General features: G+C 39.9%; 1 protein-coding gene across 3 annotated transcripts in view; it reads right to left on the minus strand.

Annotated features, from left to right (window-relative positions):
* Positions 1-10,888, minus strand: part of LOC149839374 (ABC transporter B family member 25, mitochondrial-like) — a 248,133-nt gene extending 237,245 nt beyond the window's left edge. For all 3 annotated transcript variants that reach the window (XM_090002513.1, XM_090002512.1, XM_090002511.1), the window contains exons 1-2: positions 10,317-10,888; positions 7,776-8,015 (exon numbers count right to left, since the gene is read on the minus strand). In XM_090002513.1, the coding sequence (XP_089858639.1) occupies positions 7,776-8,015; positions 10,317-10,628 (552 nt within the window). In that variant the 5' untranslated portion in view covers positions 10,629-10,888. The remainder of the gene's footprint in view (positions 1-7,775; positions 8,016-10,316) is intronic.
* Positions 10,889-19,009: the final 8,121 nt, after the last annotated feature.

The following is a 19,009-nucleotide window of genomic DNA, read 5'->3' on the forward strand; positions in this document are numbered from 1 at the left end:
TAATCACATATCTTCAAAATCTGATATGACCCCAAGGTTGAATATAGCCACAGTCTGATTTTCGGATTGAGCAGGCTTTACAAATAAGCCCTGAATATTTCCTGCTGATGTATGTTGCATCTGTGGACCCATTCTAGCAAAATCGCATATTATTACCTGAAGGTTGAATATACCCACATAGTGCCCTTAATGACATTCTGACATTCTGATTGACCAGGCTCTACAAATAAGTGCAGCCTTTTTTTCTGGAACAGAGGGAACAGGTGTTAGAATAGTGAGTTGTGCAATATATAAGGGCAATATTGTAATTTTTTATTGTTTTAACCCCTTATTCCTAGGACTGTCAATGGATCGGGTATCATGTCAGGTACCCGCCCAACCCGTTTCCATATTTTTGGGTTTGGCTAACAAACCATGAACTCAAATAAAAAATGGACGGGTTTGGGATTTTAATTTAGTACCCGATCGGCTTCGGGTCCGGGTATAGAGAATTTGCAAAGGCATCGGGTCAGATACCAGACCCGGTTTGAGGGTTCGGATACATGTTGAGCTTCTGCGAACCAGGTACCCATCCTGAATATTCATTTTGCATATATATCTTTAGTTACTCGCCAACAAAATGGATACCACTGAGATTTGAACTCGATCCACATTCGTGAAAGTGATAGGTAATACCACCACACCAATGAACACTTGTTGATATTGTTGCAAAAGTTCTGTATATGAGCTGGTTCAACAGTAATTGAATCAGATTTTCATTAAATCGATATTTATAGAAAGAGTGGCTTGTGATTGGCTTGCAGTTATTGTATGAAGGTGGGAATTGGAAATAGGTTTCATTTTTAGTTATTGCCCCATTGGAAATAGTTATCCTTTTCAATCTTCAGTAAATGTTTTAAATTATCACATTAAAAAAATAAGATGAAAGGTTAAGCTAATTTCTCTTACAAAACCCTCACCCTCCCAGCAGTCGGTTTGCATCTCTCTCTCTCTCTCTCTCTCTCTCTCTCTCTCTCTCTCTCTCTCTCTCTCTCTCTCTCTCACTGTACGTGTGCTAGCTTCCACTTGCAAGAGACACAAGACCAATTGGGTACTCTCTCTCTCAAGGTGAATGAGCTTACTATGTAAGACTAAAATACGTGAAATGGGTTGTCAATAAGATAAAAGTTGGGTTTTTTTCTGAATACATTTCTTTTTCTTCTTTGCTGATTGTTTTGGTGACCTCGAAGGTTTGACGGGGGCTCTTGTGTGTGTTTTCAGGGCTTCTTTTCTATTTTTTCCCTTTCCTAGGTGTAATAGTTTCCTGTTATGCAGAAAGGTTGGGTTGGATCAGTCTTGAGTTTTCTTGTTTTGATCTGAACCCGAACTTAAACCCGATTCTGTAGAAATTACTATATGGGCAGGTTAAATTAAAACCCGACCAGTGATTTGAATAATGCAAATCTAAGATTTATATAAAAAAAACATGATCGGGTTTGGGTTTGTATATGTTGGACCCGACTACGGCCTGAACCCGAACCTGCTAATTATTTATATGGGTGGGTTAGGGTTATCAAAGCATGGGTGTATACCAAGAGGAAAAGAGAGGAGAGAACAAAGAAGGAAATGAAGAAGAGAACTTCATTTTCTTGAAAACTGAAAAGAGATACACTTTTATGAGGGGCAACTCCTTTGGGGTCACAAACACACAAATTCTGTTGAACCAATAACCACCTGACAAATTACAACTGCACCCTTAATAAATAATATTATGTACACATAGAAGGGGTAGCTCATAAGAGTAGCAATACATACGATACACAAACATATTACACTATTCAACACTCCCCCTCAAACATGAGATGATGTTAAGGGAATCATCCCAAGTTTGGAAAGGAATGACTGAAAATGTAATGGAACAAGACTTTTAGTAAAAGTATCTGCAATCTGATCCTTTGAGCTTACATAATCCAAAGATATTACACCATCTTCAAAAGCCTTCCTGGTAAAGTGACAATCTATATCAATGTGTTTGGTCCTCTCATGAAACTCTGGATTCTTTGCAATATGGATAGCAATCATATTGTAACAATACAAGGGGGTTTTCTTACCCACAAAAACTCCAAGCTCACCCAACAACCATCTTTGGGAATGACATGAGTCTAAACTCTAAAGTAGATAAAGTAGATAAGGCTGTAAAAGTATCTTCAACAAGATACTAGAATCAAGACCCAATGTTCTTGATGAATAACAAGTGCACACATGCACAATAAGAACACAAAGAATACTTGTGCACAAAAGCACAAATCAATCAATCTCACAAATGCACTAAAAATGAATAAAAAGCTTTATTGAATACTTGGGCTTTGACCCAAAGCCATGGAAATACAAGGAGGGGGAATGCCCCTATTTATACAATGAGGAGGGCCTTGGAGGGGCCAACTCATAGACGTTGGAGGGGCCCAACGTCTATGAGAGTGGGCCCCCCAAGGTGCATTGACTTTAGTTAAAAAGAAACAAAAAAATAAAAAATAAAAGGAAAATAAAAAACCAAAATTACAAGCATATTCGTAAATTGAACATACACAAGAATAGAGAAATGACTAAACTACCCCTACAGCTAATAATAAAGAAATATATATTTTATATATATAATTAGGTAGATACAAATACATATATATCATATATGTATATGTATCACCTTTTATATATATAAAATATATATGAGATTACAATATTTGATACATAATTTAACACCCCCTTCAATCTTAGAGCAAGATGACCGAAAGTTTGCCAAGGAGAAAGTTGAATCGCGAAGCACACAACGCTTTGGTGAAGAAATCTGCCAACTGATATTCTGAAGTGACATATGGAAGATCAATGACTCCTTTCAGGTAGGCTTCTCGAACATAGTGACAGTTCATCTCAATGTGCTTAGTCCGCTCATGGAAGGTATGGTTTTTGGCAATATAAATTACACTCTTGTTGTCACAACATAGCTTAGTGGGCCCTTCTAATGTGATCCCATGTCTTCTAGTAGTTGATGAATCCATATGATTTTCATGGTAGTAGTTGTCATGGCACGATATTCAGCTTCAGTTAAGGATAAAGACGCTTTTCGTTGTTTCTTGCATCTCCATGGGATCAGTGAGTCACCTAAAAACACAAAAAAAAACAGTGGTGGAGTGACGGTTATTTGGGTCACCTACCTAAGTCAGAGTCAGTATAAGCAATTAATTTTAATTCAAGAGAAGAGGATAAGAATAGATGCGGATGCTTAGATGGATGTGTGGAAATACAATAAAAGATAAGATTCGGAACGAAGAGATACGTAAGAAGGTAGGTGTTGCACCCATTGAAAATAAGATGCGAGAGAATCGTTTACGGTGGTTTGGACATATTCGGCGAAGGCCTAATGATGCTCCAGTTAGAAGGTTGGAGAAATGGGAAAATATATTAGTTAAAAGAGGTCGGGGTAGGCCTAGGAAGACTTGGATGGAGATGATAGGAAAGGATATGAATGCTTTGAACCTCACCGAGGACATGGCGTTGGATAGAAATGATTGGAGGAAAAGGATTCATGTGGAAGACCCAAAATGAATTTCTTTTTTGGTTCATATCGCTGACCCCAATTGTTTTGGGATGAAGGCGTAGTTGTTGTTGTTGTTGTTGTAGAAGAGGATAAGAATACTCCCTTATTTAGTATACCCTTTATGTATCTTACGACCCGCAAGATGGCACTCATGTGAACCGATGTTGGTGCATGTTGAAACTGACTTGCAGTATAAACTGCATGAGAAATATTGGTCTAGTAATACTTAGATACATCAATGATCTCACAAGCTGTCTGTAAGGGGTGGGATCGGAGAGAGGAATACCATCATCAATCTTCATCTTGGCTCCCACTATAGCAGGAGTTTCACAAACCTTATCATCTGTAATATCAGACTTGTCGATAATCTCAGAGGCAAGTTTAGTTTGAGATAAAAAATACCCTCTATGAGAGTATGCTACTTCAATACCCAAAAATAAGTTGGAAAAAACAAATCAGACATTTCAAATTCATCTTTCAAAATTGATTTTATGCTTTTAACCCCTTTAGAATCACTACCGGTGATTTTTTTAACAAACAAGGTTGTGTCAGTGAAACAGAAAGAAAAAACGTTTTCTATCATTGCGGAGTTAAATCTATCATATCAAGCCTTGGGGGCTTGTTGTAAACCATAAAGTGTTTTTCGAAGGTGAAACATTCATATATACCTCTTCATTCAAATCGCTATTTAGGAATGCATTTTTAACATCCATTTGATAGATGTTTCACTTGTTGATGGAGGCAACAGTGATGAGACATCGGACAGTGACCATTCGGGCCACAAGAGCAAAAGTTTCTTCATAGTCAACCCCATATTCTTGACTATATCCCTTTGCAACTAAACGAGCCTTATATCTTTCAAGGGATCCATCGCTCTTAGTTTTTATCTTAAATACCCATTTACATCCTATTGCTTTCTTACCCTTATAGAGATCTTGGAACTCCCAAGTTTTGGCACTTCTTAGAGCATCAAGTTCATTCTCCATAGCTTCAGAACCCATTCAGAGCAAAAAGCATGCGAGTGGGCATAGGCAATATTAGCGCTCTGTGGCCTAGGGGCGTACATAATGCGCGCAAGCAAGCGTGACAAGGGTAAGAACGCACGCACGTGTGCACGACACTGAATTGGAGAGAACGCGTGTGTGCGCGCGGGATATAGCGAAGGGGCATGCGTGGGAGAGAAAGAGAGAGAGGGAGAGAGAAGTCACAATGGCTGGGGCGGCACACACTGCTCAACCACCGAAACCCTAAACATTAAAAGGTAAAAACATATACAACAATATTACAAAAATGCCATTAATGAGGTTATATGGCATGTGTTCATACAATATGCGTATGGATCTGGATCCAGATCCATACGCATATATCCATACTGTATTCTAACACCCTCCCTCAAGTTGTACGTGATTTTGGAGCATGTACAACTTGCTCTTTAATAGCCAAAATTGACGTCCTGTTAATCCTTTGGTAAACAGGTCTGCCACTTGATCTTCTGTTCGAACATGACGTAGTTCTATCTCCTTCATCTCGACTTTCTGCCGTATGAAATGTTGATCAATCTCAATGTGCTTCGTTCTGCTATGCTGGATAGGATTACATGCAATGTTTATTGCGCTTTGATTGTCACATAAAAGAAATGATAGAATAATTGTCTCCCCAAGATCACTCAATAAGTGTCTAATCCATGTGGCTTCTGCCGTGCCTGCAGCCATCGATCTGTATTCAGCCTCTGTACTTGATCGTGCCACTGCCTTTTTTTTTTTGCAGTTCAGAATCGAGATTGTAAACAGTTACAATCTGCCTGTAGGCGTTGCACAGGGGACACTAAAATAGCAATAAAGAAAAAAAATTCTGGAATCAAAGAAGTTCTGGAAATCAAAGAATGAATAAAAAGAATAAATAAATTTCTGGAATCAAAGACGATTAACAGATGAAGAAGATAAATGATTAACAGAGAAAATAAAGAAGATAAATCATTAACAGAGAAGAAAAGATGGATGAGCACGCTGAAAGGAAAAAGGGGAAAAGGAAAGTACCAACTTTCAGAAGATGAGATTTCAGATTTAGAAGATGAGATTTCAGATAAAAAAGAAGATGATCACGCTGGGACCTGTCCACGCTGGGGTTGTTGTTCACGCTGACGAACCACGAGATGATCACGCTGGAACTTCTTCACGCTGGGGTTGTTGTTCACGCTGACGAACCACGAGATGATCACGCTGGGAGCTGGGGTTGCTGTTCACGCTGACGAACCACGAGATGATCACGCTGGAAGTTCTTCACGCACAGGATTAACCTGTGTGCTTTGATACCATATTAGATTGGTATACAGGAAATAAGGAGAGAGAGAGAGAGAGAAAGAGAGAGAGGGAGAGAGAAGTCACAATGGCTGGGGCGGCACACACTGCTCGACCACCGAAACCCTAAACATTAAAAGGTAAAAACATGTACAACGATATTACAAAAATGCCATTAATGAGGTTATATGGCATGTGTTCATACAATATGCGTATGGATCTGGATCCAGATCCATACGCATATATCCATACTGTATTCTAACACATGCGTGGGTGCGCGGTGAAGGGCGTGGCACTAGTGCCAACGTGAGCGTGGCACGTTAGGCCCAGAGGCGCCTATGTGTGCAAGGCAGGGAGGCGCGTGTGTGGTAACGCCCGTGCGCTTCTCACAGGCAGCACAACGGTGTGTTGTGTCGTTGTGGCAGGGCAGTGTGCATGGCATGCTCCTCCAAGGGAGGTTCACCACAAGTGTTGTGTGCCTTTCAAAGGATACGCAGGGCCAAAGCCCTTGCGCGGTGAGGTAGGCACGGTGCGTGCCTACTGTGAGAGGGTCGTCCGCATAGAAGGGTGGCCAAGGCGGCCTCCGATGAGTAAGGCCCGTGGAGTGCCCCCATAACAAGCGTGAGTGCTTAGAAAGGCACACGAAGGTGCACACAATGGAGAGGGGTCTGCGGCATAGTAGGGTGGCCTAGAAGGCCTCCGGTGCCACGAATGACCCATGTGAGGTGCCTTATGGAGACGAAATGGGTGGCCAATGCAAGGAAAGTGGGGTAGTTTGGTCCCATTAACAAGTGGTAAGGTGATTTTGATTAAACCATGGATTAAGCCATGATTAAACCACTTTGATGTGACAAGCACATTGTCACATCAAGAGATGTTGTGGGACCCACCAAGCTTAAGGAGGTGGGACTAAGTGGGGCCCACAAAGGTTGACCCATGTGGACCCATAGAAATTGTGGGGCCCACATGTCCTGTGGATCCCACAACGCGTGTGGAGACCACCGAATTTTTCAAGAAAATTTTCCAAAATTGTTGGGTCTTCTCTTGTCTTTGCGTAGAGCATGATTTTCTCGTTACAATGGTGTGCTTTGTCTGTTTAAGCCTTCAGTCTTGGGTTTCTCCCGCTTCTGTGGGCTTCTAAGCTATGAGTTGTGTGTCTTTCGCGCAGATGGCATCTGCAGTTTCTGTCTGGCAAGGTCGGACGCATCAGATCCTACTAGGTACCGAAGTATTGTAGACATGCTTCAATATCTTACTTTTACCCATCCTGATATAGTCTACGTAGTGAACCAAGGGACGACCCACATTGGGAAATCGTCCTTCTTGCCTATTCTAATCCTATATTTCATTTCTTCTTTTGAGTTTTGGGAAAATCTAGATGATATCAAAATTTAAGATTAGCTTTGAGAAAATCTAGATGGTATCAAAACCTAAGACATGATAACAAGTAACCTTCTTGCAATGGAAGATAGGCATTAGTCGTTAACTAATCTATTCCATTTTCTCCATCCACAAAATCCTAGCAGTTTCCTGACACTCATAAAAATTTTCTGATAATGGTGTTGAATCACAAACTTGGGAATTTCAATATGCTATTGGCATGCTCCCCAACTCTGGCCCTTCATCATTAATAAGCAACCAAATTTTGATTGTTATCAGGCTTAAGATTTCAAAATTTGTAACAAATGGTAATTTAGTGCCATTCTTGTTATCCATTATTTGGCAATAACAGGAACAGTAAGGAAAAGAAGATATAATCAAAGTAGACGAACATCCTGAAGAAACATGGAAACTCAAACATATTAAAAGAGATATCAGAGCAACAACATATGCAAGTTTGTTTTTCAGCATGTAGCAAAGACAATGTAAATGAGTCAAGAATGCAGATAGAACAAACACAATCTTACCTTTGCCCCTACAAGAAGACTCAAGGCCAATAGCACACGCATACGGAATTCAAAGTTATCTTTCAACCACAGGTACTTTGCAAGCGTTTTCAATATTCGCATATCTGCAACTTGATCTTGACTTGATTCTCGTTTCCCCTTATTGAGTTGATTTTGGCTCTCAACCTTGGAAACCTGCTTTTGAACAGCTCCATTGCTACTAGAGCTTGAAAATAGTGCATGTCTTCTGTGCAGGAAACTCTGCTCAAAGGACAGATTTTTAAACAAAATCTCATAAGTTGAAAAGAAGAGGAGGGGGAAGAAAAAACAAGCATAAAGAATAAAATACAGTAGCAGTAACAACAATAAATAGTTCCTCCAAAACCATATAATAAGTGCTACACATTGACCAATGACAATAAATGTAATGCTCAGAAAGAAGTTTTTTCAATAGCAACAAAAATTGTATTTCGTACACACGCATGCACCAAACCCACACACACGCACAGAGATCTTAAATATCAGCATAATTTAAAACAGATCTCCTCATTCTACCAAAGAAAAAGAAAAAGACACATGCAGGCAGGTGGACAGCAAGCATATATGCATGCACATGCATATATACAATTTGTGCATCAGACACACACAAGGGAGGGGGGTGGGGAGGTGGGGAGAGAGAGAGAGAGAGAGATTGCGGGAAGCAAGGTGGTAATACAGTATGTTTCAGATACTGTTGTCACTTTCCCACCATTTTCTGGCCATGGTGACACAAGAAAATAGGATGGGTCCATACAGTCAAGAGTCAAGACAGACCATATGAAGCATTTTCTGTTATTTTCACAATGAAATCATGGTTAAAAAAAATTAATTGGAAATAAATTTCCAAATAAAAATAATTTAAACTATAAAGACACATTTTGGGGCTTGATTTTTTTACCTATTCTGGGTCAGGGAATCACCAGGAAATGAGTCATAAGGTTGCATCTTGACTAGATGGAATCACTCATTTTTTGGCCTCACTATGACCAGAAAATCGTGGAAAATGAAGCCCTTGTACCTAAACCTTATGGTACTTCCACCTTACTTTCTGTTTTCTATCTACATCAATTTTTAAATGTTCCACTTTTATTCATTTAGAAAATGCTAAGATTTTCTTGAGATTCCTTGAGAAAAACCCTTGCAAATATTATCTAGAAGGGGCAATAGATACACACCTACACACACACACACGTATATGTATATATATATACATGTGTGTGTGTGTCAGTATATCTTTTCCTTATTGCGTAAGGAAACCCCACATTTCCCTATACTTATCTAACATAAGGCTTTTCTCAAGAACAAGTCCCACAAGGACTCCCTCATGAGAGGTTATGTTTAAGGGCCCGTTAAAACCACATACCAATATTCTCCACTTTGCCTTCAACATTCTCCAAACATCACTCTCTTTCAAAGCCCCTTCCCCTAGGGCCTATGTATTCTTTCATGAATAGTTAACTACGTCTAGGCAAGGCTTGAACTTCTTGCCTTTCACTGTCTTATTCATCATACCTGCAAAATTCATTCTCTTCATGCACAAATCAATGTATTCAGCTGAAGGGGCAACTGTCACCATATGAGCTTCGCATGCACATCATCTATGGGTCTGAATCGCATCCACCATTAAAGAGCCATCGTCTGCTATAATATACTATCCTATAAACCAAACCAAGAAGCTATTGCGAAGAACCATCACCAATTTCTTTCTCAATTTTTCGCTCCGCCAATATCAAAGTTCTCTCACTCTTCTTACCACTTCTAATTTCTTTCTTCATCACATTCACCATAGAGTTCTTGCCAAAAAACATACCACGCCTGGTCAAGATTCCCTTATCCAACTTATGTCGCCAAGCTTTATATGATAAATAATTACATATTAGTATCATCCACCTTAACAGAAGAAGCAACAAGCTCCATTAGAATTATTCCAACTAGGTTATGCAAGTTACCAGACGTCTTCCCTTTCATTAACACAAATACACCTATGCAAAATAGGTGACCAAGTGTCGCGCCTGCATCAGTGCGGGTGCGACACGGATGTGTTGCCCTGTTAGAAGTGTCCATGTTACATAGAAATACACCTCTTTTAACCTGCAACATCCTATCTATGGCACTAAAGATACAACCCTTGGAAAGTCTATCTATCTATTGATGACACAGGAGTGGTAGTGAATGCAGTCTTAGATCAAACCATTAGAGAAGTGGTAGTGAGCGCTCTTTTAGATTCAACGGATAGAGTCCGTCCGAATCATAGCTGTACTTTCAAGTTCAACCAATAACAAAAGACACGTAACCAAATTTCGACACGCTGCTACTGCAAAGCATATACTAAAAAAGAAACGAATTCATAGCCATAAATCAGCTCAAACAGTCAAACAAGGTAGTAGCAATGCCACCTCCATCAAAACAAGAAGAATTTAATCCCTTGAGAACAAGATGCTCTCATGATGAACTATAATTCCAAATTCAAACAAAAAATTAAATTCTAAAAAAGGGAACAAGAAAGTTAAGCAGGGAGTTTACTGAATCACTGAGATGATTGTAACGCTTTCCCTGTGAATCCCCCAGAAACCCGACGATATTCCTCAAGAAACCATCCCTTTTGAACTGCTCCGGTGCCGGAGACCACGGAACAGAAGGCGAGAAACGCAGAGAGGCCGCATTTCTGGCAACGAAATAGGCTCTGCGGCCACACAAAACCACATCCGCCGGACTTATCCGAGTTGGAGAAATCCCGCCTGGAGTCTCCGCCCGTCGCGGAATGCGGGCTCCGCTCGCCGCTCCGGCGATGGGGAAGCCCTCGGTAGCTCTCAGGCACCGGAAAACCCAACGCATTCTCGGAGGGGAAGCAAAGGAAGGAAACCGTAGAGATCGCCGATCTTGAAGGCCGCCTCCGCTCTAGGGTTTCGAATTTCGATCGCAGAAGCGAAAGAAACGGCCGCGTTGAAAAAGATAAAAACTAATAAATAACGGGAGATCGTCGAATGAGATGCTGAGGATTCGACGGGGAGCTTTATAATATCGGCGTTATTTTTCTCACTTTATTTTCCTTCTTCCTTTCCGGCTTTCCTTTCTTTTCTCAGAAAGGTCAGGCCAGGAGAGAATGGTCCGTACATGTCCTTAAGATGGCGCCACACTGCAGCCGTCTTAATCTTATCATTGAAGAATGATGGGTCGGATTGATGCTAACGACAACCTGACCCGAACCGACCGAAAATGAAGCAAAAGGACGACCCGGGACTACCGCTAGTCTGCTAGGGCTGATAACGGGCCGGGTTTGCGTAGGATCAGCTTTTACCCAAACCCGCCCAAATAACGATCTGTTGCGTAGGGTACCCGATCCAGATTTTGTCGGGTCAAGAAACTGCATCCCAAACTTGACCCGTACAATTGGGTATTAAAAATGCTTATTCCATTTAAAATTCGTATAAAATATTGGGTTCAGCCTGTCAGATCGGATATTCGAGAAAAATTATATCCTAAGCCTTACCCTCATGTTACTCGGGTCGGACTTACGTCAACCCAATTTATATTCGGGTCAAAATTATCCATGACCATATCCTGCTATTGTGGTCAGGACCTGGTCGGGTATGTGACACAAATCCAACCTATTGACAACCTTACTTGGGGCAAGGGTAGGGATGGGCATCGGGCCCGCCCGGACTGGCTCAAGCAATTTGGAGTTCAGCCCATCGGGCCTTGAGCATGATCCGGCCCATTTAGTAATGGGTCAAGTTTAGGCCCGGTCCTTAACAGACTCAAGTTTGAAAAGAAACTCATGGCTCGTCCTGATGGCCCAATGGGCAATGGGCAATGGGCCAATGTCCAATGGGTCAGTTCAGCTCGACCCTAATCCATTTGTAAGTTATTTTTAAATTAAGTTAATAAATTAATTCTTATAAGATAAAAACACAAATGAATTAAGTGAAATTTATAAAATCCAAATAAAAGGTTCATAACACCAACTAATTATCTTCCTAGTTTCTATAATTAATGCAACTAATTAATTAATGGTAACTCAACAGTTACCAGTTACTAAGTTACCATGCATCTACATAATTATCTATGGTTTTCATATTACTGTGATAATTAATTTGGTAAATTAGACCCACGGTGTGGGCCGGTAGCCCTGAGCCGACCCAGGCTCAGCTCATTGATATAATGGGTGGGGTTTCAGTCCAGCAACTAATGGATCATGGCCTAAAACTTTTACCCAAACTCAGCCCATGGTGGACCGGGTTAGCTTGGCCCACTGGACTGCCCGACCCATTGCCCACTCCAAGGTGAGGGCGGGCAATGGGATGGGAGCACAAGGACTTAAGCTAACTCGGCCAATGTTCTGCTTCTTTAAGCATCAAGTCGAAACTTGAAACCAGCCAATTGAATATGGTTAGAGCAAGGTCAACTCACTACTAGGCTATGTCACAGTGGCACACCACTTAGTGTCTTTGTGTCATTGTGCCCTGTTTTTCAAAAAAATCTCTAACTCATGTCACCCATATCTTTGTAGCATGGCTATGATGCTGAGCTGAAAGCTTTTGCTTAAATAGAATTAGGATTTGTTCAAGATCATCCCCCAACCTAAAAATAATTCCTCCCACTTTTGGGCACGTTTGGAAGCAAGAAAAATTCTCACAAGAATAGCAAATTTTGCCTTTGAGAAGTTTTTTTTTTTTGAAAGGCAAGCTGAGGTTAGGCACACCCTACCAGTTATACAAGAATATCATTGGGATTTGAACTTGCAATGTCCCAACACGAGGTGACATGCACTAGCTGCTCCTACAAGACAAGTGGATGCCCCCTTGGTTATGAGAAGTTTTGATATGATGACTTTTTAAATGAAAAATTTTCACTTGTTTGTATAGCACAAGAAAAACAAAATGGGATTGTGAGAAAATGAGAGAGGGAGAGGTGGTTGTGTAGAGAAATGAGGGTAACAAAAATCCGCACAGAAGCAATATAGGATCTAACAAAGGCACAACCAAATCACAACACAAGGGTTTATGTGGTTCGGTCAATACGACCTATACCGGGCACGAAGAGAATAATTCACTATAATAAGAGTAGAAAGTACAATGTCAAATAGTTTGTCCAAAGCTAAAGAGAATAACAAAAAGGAATCACAAGAAAAGAGAGATACAAGATTGTCTCTGAGGTGCACAACCCGAGTCAAAACTCACACCACAACTAACACCTCTATCTGAGGATCAATGCGTGATGACGAACCTTCTTCCTTCTTCTTATTTTCTTCACTCTCTCTCTCTTACTTTTTCTCTCTTTGCACGTTGCACATAGCCACTCTACTCACAGCACTCTGCTCTTCTCTTACCAACACACAACCTCTGCACCCCTATTTATAGATGGCATAGAGCCTTCTACACTTATTCCAGAAACTAAAAGGGTTTTGACCCTTCAACTTCCTCTACATTAATGAAAAGTAGTGGGTGGCTATTCCACTTTCTCACATCATTAATGAGGGATAGGGCTGGACCCAGCAATCTCCCCCTTCAGCCCAAGGAGATACTCTAATTCAACTAATCAACTGGAGTCCTTGTCGGCCAGCTGCTGACATGTATTTTGTTTCTCCATTAATAAGGCATTTGTCAACATATCTGCACCATTATCATTTGTGGAGATTTTTGCAAGATGAAGTAAATTTTTCTCAAACACATATTGGATCCAATGGTACCTGATATCTATATGCTTTGACTTTGAATGAAAACTTGGATTCTTCGTAAGATGAATGGCACTCTGACTGTCGCAGTACACCAAGTACTCGTCTTGCTCTAAACCCAACTCTTTCAAGAATCTTTTCATCTGTGGTATCTCTTTGCAAGTTTTTGTAAGAGCAATGTACTCTATCTCAATAGTAGACAAAGCAATACACCTTTACAATTTTGACTGCCATGATACAGCTCGCCTTGCAAAAGTGAGTACAAAACCTGATGTGGACTTTCTTGTATTAATATCTCCAACCATATTTGCATCTGTGTAACCTGTCAAGACAGATGGTTCACCCCCAAAGCTTAAACAAACTTTGGAGCTCCCTCTGAGATATCTAAAGATCCACCTTATTGTTGCCCAATGCTCTTTTCATGAATTTGTAAGAAATCTTATAGCAACACCTACTGCATATGCGATGTCTGGTCTCGTACATACCATCGCGTACATCAAGTTTTCGACTGCTGAAGCATACGGAACTTTCTTCATTTACTCCTTCTCCTCATCACTTGATGGACTCTGCTCTGAGTTCAGCTTAAAGTGACCTACAAAAGGAGAACCAACTGGCTTTGCATTGTTTATATTGAACCTGTCCAACACCTTCTCGATGTACTTCTCCTTTGATAACCATATTTTCTTGTTTTTTTTATCACGAGAGATCTACATGCTCAATATTTCCTTTGCTGGCCCCATGTCCTTCATTGCAAAAGTCTTACTCAGTTCCTTCTTGAGCTTGTCAATTATAGACATATTTTTCCCAAGGATAAGCATATCATTAATATATAACAAGAGAATAACAAAATTCTCACCGAACCATTTTATGTAGATACAATGATCTGAAGCCAATCTATTGTGTCCATTTTCAGCCATAAATGAATCAATTTTTTTGTACCACTATCTTGGAGCTTGCTTCAGCCCATACAATCTTTTTTCAACCTACAGATAAGATTTTCTTTACCTTTGACTTTGAAGCCTTTTGGTTGCTTCATGTATATTTCTTTCTCTAAATCACCATGGAGGAAAGTTGTCTTCACATCTAGCTGATCAATCTTCAAGTCCAGGCTAGCAGCAATATCTAGAGCAACACGAATATAAGACATTTTAACAACAGGAGAAAAAATCTCTTCAAAGTCAATACCTTGCTTTTGACCAAAGCCTTTCACAACCAATCTGGCTTTGTACTTTGGTTGAGAACATTTTTCTTGAGTCTTCAACCTGAAAACCCACTTGTTTTTCAAGGCCTTTCTGCCTTTTGGTAGTTCTACTAAGTCATAAGGGTGGTTCTTCTGCAATGCATTTATCTCATCATGCATAGTTATTAGTCACTGCTCTTTCTGCTCACACTCTTGTGCTTTCTGGTAACTCTCTGGTTCACCTGCATCAGTAAGCATCACATACTCATGTGGAGAATACCTACTGAAAGGTTGTGACTCTCTGAAAGATCTTCTCAACTGGAGTTCTGGAGGAGGTTGCTCTCTAACTTCTTCTTGCTCAACATGGCCTGCAGGTAAATCAACATCAGCCTCTGGATCATTTTCTTGCACTGCTCTTCCTTCAACTTATGACACTAGAGGAGTAACTGGATCCAAATTAATAGATTCACCTGCAAAAGTCTGAATTGGCACCTCTTTATTGATATCTTCAAGTGTTTGGTCTTTAAAGAATACCATGTTTTTTTATCTGAATACCTTCTGCTTCTCTAGATCACATAGCCTGTAGCCGAATTCAGCATCACCATATCTCAGAAAAATGCATTGTCTCGTCTTATCATAAAGCTTGAACCTCTCCTCTTTGGGGATATGTGCAAATGCCCTGCATCCAAATACCCTCAGGTGCTTGTAGGACACATTCTTTCCTGACCACACCCCATCTGCAACATCATTTGATAAGGCATGAGCAGAAGACAAGTTGATCATATCAATTGTTGTCCTTAAAGCTTCGCCCCAAAATTTCTTTGGTAGCTTGGACTGCGCAAGCATACACCTGATTCTTTCTGCAATTGTACGATTCACTCTTTCTACAACTGCATTGTGCTGAGGGGTACCTAGAACTATCAACTCATTGCGAATTCCATGAATTTTACAATATTCATGGAATGAACCTATGTACTTGCCACCATTATCGGACCTAATGCCAGTTGTTTTCTTGTTTCTATCTCAACCATAACATAGAATTGCTTGAATATATCAAGAACCTTATCGTTAGTTTCCAGAGGGTGTGCCCAAGCTTTTTTCGAGAAGTCATCTATAAAAGTAACAAAATAAAGTGCATCACTGAAAGTTTTCACATCAGTAAAACCATTAACAATTTTTGTTCTCTGTGGACCACAAACATCAGTATAAACTCGCTCCAGAATTTGAGATTTTCTATAAAAGGCATTTCTAACAAAGGATACTCTATGTTGCTTATCAGCTAAGCAATAAACACACGGGTTTAGATATGTACCTTTTAACTCTGGAAGTTGCTCCCCCTTAGCAAGAATTGGCAAGCCCTTCTCACTCATGTGGCCTAATCGACTGTACCACAAATCAATAGAAGAGTCATCAGTTGTATTTAACTGTCCCTTGCATACCTTGCCTTGCATCTTATAAAGAGTACAACACCTCTTTTCTCTGGCCTGAACCAATAACCTGCTGCTGAGTTTCCACTGTCCTTAGCTGAAAATATTGCTTATGGTCTCTTCATTAAGTTTTGCTACTGAAAGCAAATTTAACCTTAAGTCTGAAACATGTTTGACATCCTTGAGCACCAACATGTACCAAGACTGGTCTAGAGATTAATATCTCCAATCCCTATAATTTTTTATATTCTTGTGTTTCTCATTCAGACAACACCAAAATTATTGATCCTGTATATACTAAAATACTCTCTCCATGGTGTGGCATGGTACGAGGCTCCTGTGTCTATGACCCAATCTGTATCGTGGCACACACATATATATGGATCATTAGTAGTAGACAAAATCACAAGCTCACCTTCAACTGTGGTTGTGGTATCTTCTTTGGTTTCTGATGATTCTTTCTCTTTCCCTTTTTTCTGTTTTTTCTTTGGCTCTTTGCACTGATCCTGGAAGTGCTCTTTCTTTCCATAATTGTAGCAAGTGATATCCTTCATTGACCTGGACTTGCTCCTATATTTGCGGTCATTTTTCCTGTCCTTTGACCGACCCCTGCCTTTGGATGAACTCACCATCAATCCTTCACCAGAATCCTCATTTGGTGATAGTCTTCTCCTAATTTTATTTAAAATGAGTGTACCCGTGACCTCTTCCATATCCAATGTTTCTTTTTCATAAATTATGGTTGTCACAAGTTGCTCATAGGACAGGGACAATGAGGTTAATAACAACAAAGCTTTATCCTCGTCTTCAAGTTTAACATCCAAACTAAACAAACAAGCAATAATCTTATTAAACACACTAAGATAGTCAAGAATGAGAGTATCTTCCTTCATACGAAGACTATAAAATTGTTTCTTGAGGTGTAACTTGTTGGACAAGTTATTGGTTATATAGAGGCTCTCTAGCCGCAACCACAATCTCGTTGTTGTCCTCTCTTCTATCATGTTACACATGACTTCATCTGATAGACACAACTCAATCACACCAGCGGCTCTAAAGTGAAGATCACCTCATTCATCATCGGTCATGGTTTCTGGCTTATTTGCCTTCCCAACAATGGCTTTGTGCAACCCTTGTTGTGCAAGTAGAACATTCACCCTTCTTTGCTTTAAGGAGAAATTTTCTTTGCCATCAAACCTCTCCACCTAAACTTGGATCTAACTGACTTAGAAGACATGACTTTCCACGAACTAGCTCTCATACCACTTGTAGAGAAATGAGAGTAACAAAAATTTGCATGAAAGCAATTTATGATCTAACAAAGGTACAATCAAATCATAACACAAGGGTTTACGTGGTTCGGTCAATACGACCTACATCCATGGGGCACAAAGAGAATAATCCAATATAAAAAAAGTAGAGAGTACAATGTTTAATAGCTTGCCCAAAGCTAAGGAAAATAACAACAAATGAATCAAAGGAAGAGAGAGATACAAGATTACCTCTCGGGTGCACAACCCAAGTCAAAACTCACACCACAACCAACACCTCTCTATGAGGATCAATGCGTGGTGACGAAACTTCTTCCTTCCTCTTCTTCTCCCCACTCTCTCTTACTTTTTCTCTCTCTGCACGTTGCATACAACCACTCTGCTCTTCTCCCACCAACACACAGCCTCTGCACCCCTATTTATAGATGGCATAGAGCCTTCTAGACTCATTCCAGAAACCGAAGAGGTTTTGGTCTTTCAACTTCCTCTGCATTAATGAGAAGTAGTGGGTAGCTATTCTACTTTCTCACATCATTAATGAGAGATAGGGTTGGACCCAACATATTGATCTGCTGGAGAGAGAACTGAAAATGGTGGTAGGTGGGATAAAGATGGTGGAAGCTCTTCTTGTGAGAGCCCAAGAGATGAAATGTGGTGGGTGAATGGTTGTCATAATCAAAAAGAATTTTTGATAGAAAGTTTTTCCTTTCAAAAATTCTCTCACTTGAAATGGTTAAAAAAGTAATTTTTTCTTGTATTTTTCTCGCTTCTAAACATACTCTTGGGGTTTCCAAAAATATCATTTCCTTTCCTTTAGCCCTTTCATAATCGCCTACAAGTTAACTTTTCCTAAAAAATACAATGGCTTTGAACACCCAATTAGGTGGATTGGATTAAGGCTTTCAAGTTGAAGGAGGTTAAGAATTTGACACATGGGGGTGCGTGTAGGACTGTCAATGCAATGGGTACCTGACCCATTATCATGCACCCAAACTCACCCAAGTAACAAATTGTCAAGTTCAGGTTTTGCTGATTGAAAAAATGAAATCCCAAACTCAAATCCATATAATTCTGGAAATTTACTTTTATTAAAAAGAATGCATAAACACTATGATCAGATAAAAATATCCAGCAAAAAAGCTAGATTGGAATGGTGGCAAAAATCATAACCCAAACCCAGCTTACGTATTGCTTGGGTTAGGTTCTAGTCAACCCGAATATTATTCAGCTTGGTGCTTTTTATGCCCATCTCTCTCTCTCCTGATATATATATATATACACACACACACACACACACTAAAACTGGATAAGGTATTGAATTTGTTATTGTCGTGGTGATGGGAGAAAATCAATTTAGACCCTTATGTGAAAGGGAGGAAAAAGTTCCATGAAGCCCTTTTCTTTTGTGCTTTAAACATGGGAAACAATGAAATCTCTCCACTGTCAAACTCATAATTTTGTCCTCACTTCTTGTTTGGTCGTTTGTTCCACCATTCTCCTTAAAGTAAAAGGTTTCCTTGAAGTTTCTCACGTGGTAGAATTTTTTGTGTTAGTTGATTTTTTTTATATAGAAGTTTTGAAATAAGTTACCATTTATTTATATAGCCTTTAACCAAATGGATTAAATCTTAACAACTCACTAAATTGCTTTTTTATCTCAGCAA

This window comes from Nuphar pumila, chromosome 4 (genome assembly GCF_984573655.1).
Source record: "Nuphar pumila chromosome 4, dmNupPumi1.hap1.1, whole genome shotgun sequence".
Lineage (NCBI taxonomy): Eukaryota > Viridiplantae > Streptophyta > Magnoliopsida > Nymphaeales > Nymphaeaceae > Nuphar > Nuphar pumila.